General features: G+C 48.6%; 1 protein-coding gene across 2 annotated transcripts in view; it reads left to right on the top strand.

The window, feature by feature from the left end:
* phka2 (phosphorylase kinase, alpha 2 (liver)) overlaps nt 1-7,497 on the top strand; it is a 31,860-nt gene extending 24,363 nt beyond the window's left edge. Inside the window, exons 29-32 of one of the 2 annotated variants that reach the window (XM_080539008.1) lie at nt 1,870-1,923; nt 5,064-5,315; nt 6,262-6,462; nt 7,267-7,497. In XM_080539008.1, the coding sequence (XP_080395134.1) occupies nt 1,870-1,923; nt 5,064-5,315; nt 6,262-6,462; nt 7,267-7,440 (681 nt within the window). In that variant the 3' untranslated portion in view covers nt 7,441-7,497. Of the gene's footprint in view, nt 1-1,869; nt 1,924-2,881; nt 3,143-5,063; nt 5,316-6,261; nt 6,463-7,266 lie in introns of those variants that run through there. The other variant, XM_080539009.1, reaches the window with a different exon arrangement.
* The last annotated feature ends 1,457 nt before the right edge of the window (nt 7,498-8,954 follow it).

Here is an 8,954-nt window from a genome sequence, read left to right as displayed (position 1 = left end):
GACCACTGACCATGTGACCACTGACCATGTGACCACTAGGTAGAGGACATACAGGATATGGCTCCTCCTTGTTTATCATAGAGAGTATCTTATCGGTCTGTGTACACATACACAGCTAATTTCTCCTCAGACATCTACCACCCCCCTGTACTGTCCCTCCTGAGACATCTAAATGGTAAATGGACTGCACTTATATAGCGCCTTTTTTGCTGCTCCAAAGCTGCTCCAAAGCGCTTTACAACGGCCTCTCATTCACCCATTCACACACACACATTCACACACCAGTGGCGGCAAGCTGCCATGCAAGGCGCCGGCCCGCTCACTGGGAGCAATTTTGGGGTTCAGTGTCTTGCCCAAGGACACTTCGACATGTGGCCAGCCGGGGCTCGAACCGCTGATCTGCCAACCTTGTGATCATTAGACGGCGACTCTACCTCCTGCGCCACAGCCACCCCATCTACTACCCCCTGTACTGTTCCTCCTGAGACATCTACTACCCCCCTGTACTGTCCCTCCTGAGACATCTACTACCCCCTTGTACTGTTCCTCCTGAGACATCTACTACCCCCCTGTACTGTCCCTCCTGAGACATCTACCCCCCTGTACTGTCCCTCCTGAGACATCTACCCCCCTGTACTGTCCCTCCTGAGACATCTACCCCCCTGTACTGTCCCTCCTGAGACATCTACTACCCCCTTGTACTGTTTCTCCTGAGACATCTACTACCCCCCTGTACTGTTTCTCCTGAGACATCTACTACCCCCCTGTACTGTCCCTCCTGAGACATCTACTACCCCCCTGTACTGTTTCTCCAGTGTCAACTAAAAAAGAAAGAAATGATTCCTTCCTCTAGCACAACGACTGTCAATGGCCCCGGGCCTGAGCTAGATGACTCTTCCTGCTACGACTGGAGGATAGATGATTCAATTACTAGTCAAATTAGTCAAATGTTGCGATTGTAAGTCGCTTCGGAATAAGGCGTCTGCTAAACGCCAAACATGTGTTTTAAATGTGTCCATTAGAACATAAAAGGGCTTTTGTTTGACAGAATGCTGATTAATAATCCTGTTTGATTGAGTTTGTTACTGTGTAATGTCTAACGCGTGGTTTTGATTTGCAGTTGGATGACTCTCGGCCGATGAGCGTGGGTTTGAGTTTGTTAGCTATTATTAGGCATGTCGTGTCATCTCTAACCCACACACCACAACACAGCTAGCCTAGCCTAGCCTAGCATTCATCTCTACCCCACAAACCACAACACAGCTAGCCTAGCCTAGCCTTCATCTCTATCCCACACACCACAACACAGCTAGCCTAGCCTAGCCTTCATCTCTATCCCACACACCACAACACAGCTAGCCTAGCCTAGCCTTCATCTCTATCCCACACACCACAACACAGCTAGCCTAGCCTAGCCTTCATCTCTATCCCACACACCACAACACAGCTAGCCTAGCCTTCATCTCTATCCCACACACCACAACACAGAAACATACCAGCTAGCCTAGCCTCCTACATCCATACATGACACACACACCAGCTAAAGCTCATTCATACTTCATTATAACGCCTGGATCAACATAATCAGTATGTCTCATTCTAAACCTGTTTGCCTGGGTGTCAATAATATCTTCTTCACACCATATTCACAAGATGAATACATGTCACTACATAATAACTCACTTTCAGACTGTCTCCATGGCTAACTGTCGTCATGGGTAACTGTCGTCGAGGGTGACTGTCGTCATGGCTAACTGTCGTCATGGGTACCTGTCGTCATGGGTAACTGTCGTCATGGCTAACTGTCGTCATGGGTACCTGTCGTCATGGGTAACTGTCGTCATGGTAACGCTGTGTTTTCCATTCCAGATCTTTCACAGCGGTCATTCCATGAGCAGCAACGTCACCTCACCTCGCTCCACGGTAAACCATGTGACCTCACCCCTGACCTTACCTGACCCCACCTCACCTATAACCGCACCTGACCCCTGACCCCACCTCACCTATGACCTTACCCTGCTTTACCCTACTGTACAATAGCTTACCTTTACCTCACCTGTCCTACCTTTGACCTTTACCTTGCTTTACCCTGCGTTAGCTAACCTTAGCTTAGTACCTTGTTTTACCTGCGTCCTAACGATTCCCACCCGAGTTGGGGTAGACCACGCCAACTTCTGGAATATGTAGGGGTGGGACCCGCATCCCTTGTTCTCTGTAAAGCCATTGTGTTGCCTCTGGGTATGAAATGTGCTATACAAATAAAGCTTAGATTGATTGATTGATCTCTTTTAGTAAAGAAACTGCAGCTTCCTGCCTACGGTCCTTTAGAGATGGCACATGCTTACAATGCTTAAGATAATATTTTGCTTTTAGTATTATTGATAATGTTCATGCCAGGTTAAAAATGTCAGTAGGCCTAGTCTAGTAGCCTGCGTCTTATTCATTGCTGTAGCTTCAAGACTCCCCCCTTAAGTGTTAATCAGCCCCAGTCCCCAGACAGAGGAGCCTTGCTGGCGAAACCAACAACAACTTTGTGTTGTGGATGCTATTATTTTAGCAATTTATTCTAAGTGTTGGTTAGCTAGCTAGCTATGCACTCGTTGGAGGGCTTTGAACGATTTTAGGTTAAAGAAGACGCTTGAACTAACGTTAGCTAGACTAGCTAAAGCTCACGTAGTCAATGGAGTTTAACATGGTCAGTTATGCTTAGCTAGCACGCTAACGCGTTAGCATAGGCTAACGAGAGAATAAATATCTGATTTGTGTTTCAAGTACATGGTGGACATTAGGAGTACGCTACAGTGACATATTACGTGGTTGATTGAAACGGTAATGTTTAAAATAGCCACGCAGTCCGCGAAAATGTATGCCGTTTCCATAGGGATGCAGCCTGCGGGGCGGAAGAACAAGATACAGAGAACAAGGGATGCGGGTCCCACCCCTACATATTCCAGAAGTTGGCGTGGTCTACCCCAACTCGGGTGGGAATCGTTAGGACGCGACCTGACCAGGGGCCGGATTCACCAAAGTGTTCTTAAGATAATTCTTAAGACAATTCTTAAGAAAAAAGATAAGATGTTCCTAAGAATGTTCTTAAACGCTATTCACCATTTTTTTCTTAAGAATTGTCCTATGTCTTAAGAACTTCTTAGTTTTCTCACATAAGAAGTTCTTAGATTTTGAACTGTGATTTTTACACCTGTGTGTCTCTGTCTCTCTCTCTCTCTCTCTCTCTCTCTCTCTCTCTCTCTCTCTCTCTCTCTCTCTCTCTCTCTCTCTCTCTCTCTCTCTCTTGAACTTATGAAGAACTTCCATCTAAAATGTGAATATAAAATAAATAATAGTAAGGACATTGTTTCAGTTACTTGGCCTACTTAAATAACATGTTCATAATGATTAATTAAGTAGTATACATAAAATACAACAACTGCCTCCTTGATTTACTTTCTGAGTACATTGTGGTGTAATCTAGGAATAGGCCTACATGTGACACAGGCTGAAAGGCCCATTTCAGTTATATCTCAAACATACAAACATGTGATAGACATTCACACATTCACACAAAACATTCACACAAAAGTACTCTGACCAACTTGAATTAACAATATGTGTTAACACATTGTCTAGGGCTAAACTAAATATTAATAAAATCAAATAAATGCAATACAAAATTGTTCAAGTAAGACTTACCTTTCACTTTAGCTGCTTTAAGACAGGTGAGAGCTTCTCTTAAAGTTAAGAAGACATTTGAGAAGAAATCTAAGAACTTTGTTTTGGAGAATCTCATTTGTTCTTAAGTTCTATCTTAGGAAAAATCTTAAGAAGAAAGTTAAGAAAAAACAAAAGTTAAGATAAGATTTTCTTCGGGAATACCAAATCTTCTTAAGTTTTGTCTTAAGAACAAATGTTGTTCTTAAGAACAAATTTGTTCTTAAAAACGCTTGGTGAATCCGGCCCCAGGTTATTATAGGGCCCTGGGTTTTTCCTGGCCAGGTCACATGGTCAGGAAAGACTCCTGGCCCTAATCAATAAGAGGCAGGGAGGCACCAGAGACTCCTCCATTACATGACATCACTTCCTGTATCACCAGAGACTCCTCCATCACATTACATCACTTCCTGTATCACCAGAGACTCCTCCATTACATGACATCACTTCCTGTACCACCAGAGACTCCTCCATTACATGACATCACTTCCTGTATCACCAGAGACTCCTCCATTACATGACATCACTTCCTGTACCACCAGAGACTCCTCCATTACATGACATCACTTCCTGTACCACCAGACTCCTCCATTACATGACATCACTTCCTGTACCACCAGCGAAATTTCCAGTGAACGTTCTGAATGTTAGCGTTAGCGTCGTTAGCTTGTCCTCCTCATCCTGCCTGCTGCCTCACTAGTACTGACCTGTAGCATGACGCTGTCTTTCTGCTGGATTTGACTGTTGGATTTGCATGGCTTTTGTGTGTGAGTGTGTGTGTGTGTGTGTGTGTGTGTGTGTGTGTGTGTGTGTGTGCCTTTGCCTTTGTATGTGTGTGTGTGTGTGTGAGTGTGTGTGTGTGTGTGTGAGTGTGTGTGTGTGCCTTTGCCTTTGTATGTGTGTGTGTGTGTGTGTGTGAGTGAGTGTGTGTGTGTACCTTTGCCTTTGTATGTGTGTGTGTGTGTGTGTGTGTGTGAGTGTGTGTGTGTGTACCTTTGCCTTTGTATGTGTGTGTGTGTGTGTGTGTGTGCCTTTGCCTTTGTATGTGTGTGTGTGTGTGTGTGTGTGTGTGTGTGACTGTGTGTGTGTGTGTGTGTGTGTGTGTGTGTGTGACTGTTGGTTTTGCATAGATTTTGTGTGTGTGTGTGTGCGTGTAAATAAACACGTGTGTAACTGCCTTTGTACATGGGTGTGTGTATCTGTGTGTATCTGCCTGTGTGTGTATCTGCTTACCTGTGTGTGTATCTGCTTACCTGTGTGTGTGTGTGTGTGTGTATTTGCTTACCTGTGTGTGTATCTGCTTACCTGTGTGTGTGTGTGTGTGTGTGTGTGTGTGTGTGTATCTGCCTGTGTAGAGGTGCAGCAGCCCCTCCTCCACGCCCAGCGGGATGCTGTCCCCCGTGTGCGGCCTCGGGGGGGGCGCGGGGGGCGGGGACCCCGGTCTGCAGTGGGAGGAGCGGCAGGGCCAGTGGCTGAGGAGGCGCAGGCTGGACGGGGCCATCAACAGGGTCCCCATGGGCTTCTACCAGAAGGTCTGGAACATTCTGCAGAAGTGCCACGGCCTCTCCATAGACGGCTACGTGCTGCCTTCTTCTACTACCAGAGAGGTGAGGGGGGGGGGGAGGGGAGGGGAAGGGGGGGGGAGGGGAGGGGAGAGGAGGAGGCCTCTCCATAGACGGCTACGTGCTGCCTTCTTCTACTACCAGAGAGGTGAGGGGGGGGGGGAGGGGAGGGGAAGGGGGGGGGAGGGGAGGGGAAGGGGGGGGGAGGGGAGGGGAGAGGAGGAGGCCTCTCCATAGACGGCTACGTGCTGCCTTCTTCTACTACCAGAGAGGTGAGGGGGGGGGGGGGGGGGGGAGAGGGAGGGGAGGGGAAGGGGGGGGAGAGGAGGAGGCCTCTCCATAGCCGGCTACGTGCTGCCCTCCTCTACTACCAGAGAGGTGAGGGGAGGGAGGCTGGGGAGGGGCAGACATAGGAGGATAGGGGAGGCTGGTGTAGGTAGACATTGGAAGACAGGGGAGGTAGACATCGGAGGCCGGGGGAGGTAGACATCGGAGGCCGGGGGAGGTAGACATCGGAGGATGGGCTCATTGTAATGCATGGAACGGAATGGGGAATGGTATCCATCCCATGCGTTACAATGTGCCCCGTCCTCTGATTTCTACCTCCACCGGCCTCCCCTGGACAGTAAGTGACAGGTGACTCAAGTGTGGTCCATATTGACTGTGTTTGTAGGCTGTGTTGTATGTGAATGTAACCTGTAATTGTTGTACTATTATGATGATATACCAAATATAGTGTAATGAAGAACTATGGGTGGAAGGGATGTTATCGCCATGGGGGGGGGGGGTTACTCGTGTGTTTATCTAAGATAAGAAAAAAATAATCATAATAGTAATATAATATAATGGTGTTATAATGTGAGTTTTTCATGTGTACCGTTTTGCAATAAATAATTGATTACAAAACAAATGTGTGGTCCATACATGGTCTACAGTGTTGACCTCTCTTTGTGGTTCATACCTGGTCTACATGTTCCCCTGCCCCCCCCAGATGACTGAAGGGGAGATCAAGTTTGCGGTCCAGGTGGAGTCGGTGCTGAACCACGTCCCCCAGCCGGAGTACCGTCAGCTGCTGGTGGAGGCGGTGATGGTGCTCACCCTGGTGGCCGAGGTGCAGGTGGACACCCTGGGGGGCATCATACACGTGGACCGCATCGTCCACATGGCCAACGACCTCTTCCTCAGCGACCAGGTGACCTTTGACCCTATGACCTCTCCCTCCACGACCAGGTGACTGTGACCTTTGACCCTATGACCTCTTCCTCCACGACTGACTGTGACCTGTGACCTTTTGTCCACGACCAGGCGACTGTGACTTCACCTCTGACCTCTGACCTTATCGTACCTCACTGAGGAGCTAGGGGGTGGGAGGGGCTAGGGGGTGGGAGGGGCTAGGGGGTAGGAGAAGCTAGGGGGTGGGAGGGGCTACGGGGTAGGAGAAGCTAGGGGGTGGGAGGGGCTAGGGGGTGGGAGGGGCTAGGAGTGACTTACTTACTTCAACTCTGACCTACGACCTTATGGTACCTCACTGAGCACTAGCCCCCCCCCCCCCCCCCCGCCCCTATGCTGCTGTTAGATCAGTCCCACGTCAGCCCCTCCTAGACTCTAACAAGTAAGGGGGGTAGGAGGGGCTAGGGGGCTTAGGCCTAGGAGGGGCTAAGAGGTAGGAGGGGCTAAGGGGCTAAGGACTAGGAGGGGCTAAGGGGCTTAGGCCTAGGAGGGGCTAAGAGGTAGGAGGGGCTAAGGGGCTAAGGACTAGGAGGGGCTAAGGGGCTTAGGACTAGGAGGGGCTAAGAGGCTTAGGACTAGGAGGGGCTAAGGGGCTTAGGACTAGGAGGGGCTAAGGGGCTTAGGACTAGGAGGGGCTAAGGGGCTTAGGACTAGGAGGGGCTATGGGTTAGGAGCGATACACTCATACGCTCATTATAGAGTTTGACATCTTATCGTTTCACTTCCTGTTGTTGACGTGACCTCATATCCTGTCCCTCCCTCCCAGACGTCCCGCGGGGCCAGCGAGTACTTCCTGGAGAAGGACCCGGCCACGGGCATCTGCACCTTCTTCTACGACAGCGCCCCCAGTGGCAGCTACGGCACCATGACCTACCTGTCCAAGGCCGCGCTGGCCTACGTCCAGGACGCGCTGCCCGCCTCCAGCTGCCTCGTGCAGTGAGCACTTACACCCCCTCCCCCCTCCCCCATCCGCACCACCCCCCTGTACACCCCCTCCCCACCCCCTGTACACACTACCCCCCCCCCCCCCCCACCCCCCTTACACACTACCCCCCCCCCCCCTTACACACTTACACCAGGGGAGGCTGGGGGAGGTAGAACACCAGGGGAGGCTGGGGGAGGTAGAACACCAGGGGAGGCTGGGGGAGGCAGAAATGAGTGATGGTGTCAAACACCAGCAGCCTCCCAGGACCCTGAGACTACCTGAACACCAGCGCCCCCGTGTGGGCCCAGGGTTGGTAGGGAAGAACGTAGACTTAAAAAAACTACTACAAACGTTTGTTTCCATAACAAGTAATTAGTACATTTTTAATAAGTAATAAAAAGGGATTCTTGCAGCTAACCTAAAAAGGTGTCAATAATCTAGCAGCAGCAGTGTTGACTTTAAATTGATTTTAATCCATTATTGTTATTGTTATTATTGTGCCACTAAACATATACACTGTACTAAACGTATTTATTATCTTTTAAAATTAAACTAATTCAGGTGTGTTTTGTTGAAAACAAACATCATTCAAACCTCGATGGTGCGTAAATAAACAACCGTGACAATAAGCTACTGGTACTGTCGTGGCAAATGCCGTCCGGGCAGCCGAAATGTGTCCGGGTGACGTCATCAGGTCTTTCGAACGCCCTCACTATGACGAAGCTAGCGTTCTGGACAGATTACAGACATTCTGGACATTCCTGAGTAAACTCTACCACAGGTTAATGTCTGGATCGTGTGCGAGGCGACTCAGGTACATCGCAGCGAGCGGTAGAGTTTACTCAGGAATGTCCGGAATGCTAGCATTGGTGATTACGTCTCCTGGACATTATTCTGGCAGCCCGGACAAATCTAGCTAGCTAGGTAGTTAGTAAGTTAGATAGATAGATAGATAGATAGCTAGGTAGTTAGTTAGCTAGGAAGTTAGCTAGCTGTGTAGTTAACTAGCTAGGTAGTTTCAGTACATTCTAAAACACTAGCTACTTCCTAATGCATCTGTCCAGAATGTTAGTGTCGGCTTAGCAAGGGCGTTCCAACGACCTGATGACAATACATTTTGACAGTATTTGCCATGACAGCACCTCTGCCATATACGTGACATATCCTGCCTCCTATGAATGTCATCAATATATGTCAGCTATGATACCTATTGATCATCAATATCACATCAGCTATGATACCTATTGATCATCAATATCACATCAGCTATGATACCTATTGATCATCAATATCACATCAGCTATGATACCTATTGATCATCAATATTACATCAGCTACATGACTTATTGAATGACTGCAGCTGTTAACCCAACGTGCCGTCCTGCTGTGTTGGTGACAATGATTCTTTTGTTGTTGCCTGGATTTATTTAAATATGGTGAACAAAACTGTTATTCCACTGAGGAGAGAGCATGTACCTGTATGGAACGCATGGTTATCTGTCTGGTTGTCTGTCTGGTTGTCTGTCTGT

The sequence above is a fragment of the Nansenia antarctica genome (assembly GCF_963989245.1).
Source record: "Nansenia antarctica genome assembly, chromosome: 9".
NCBI classification, from domain to species: domain Eukaryota; kingdom Metazoa; phylum Chordata; class Actinopteri; order Argentiniformes; family Microstomatidae; genus Nansenia; species Nansenia antarctica.
This window is presented reverse-complemented; position numbering and strand designations above follow the sequence as displayed.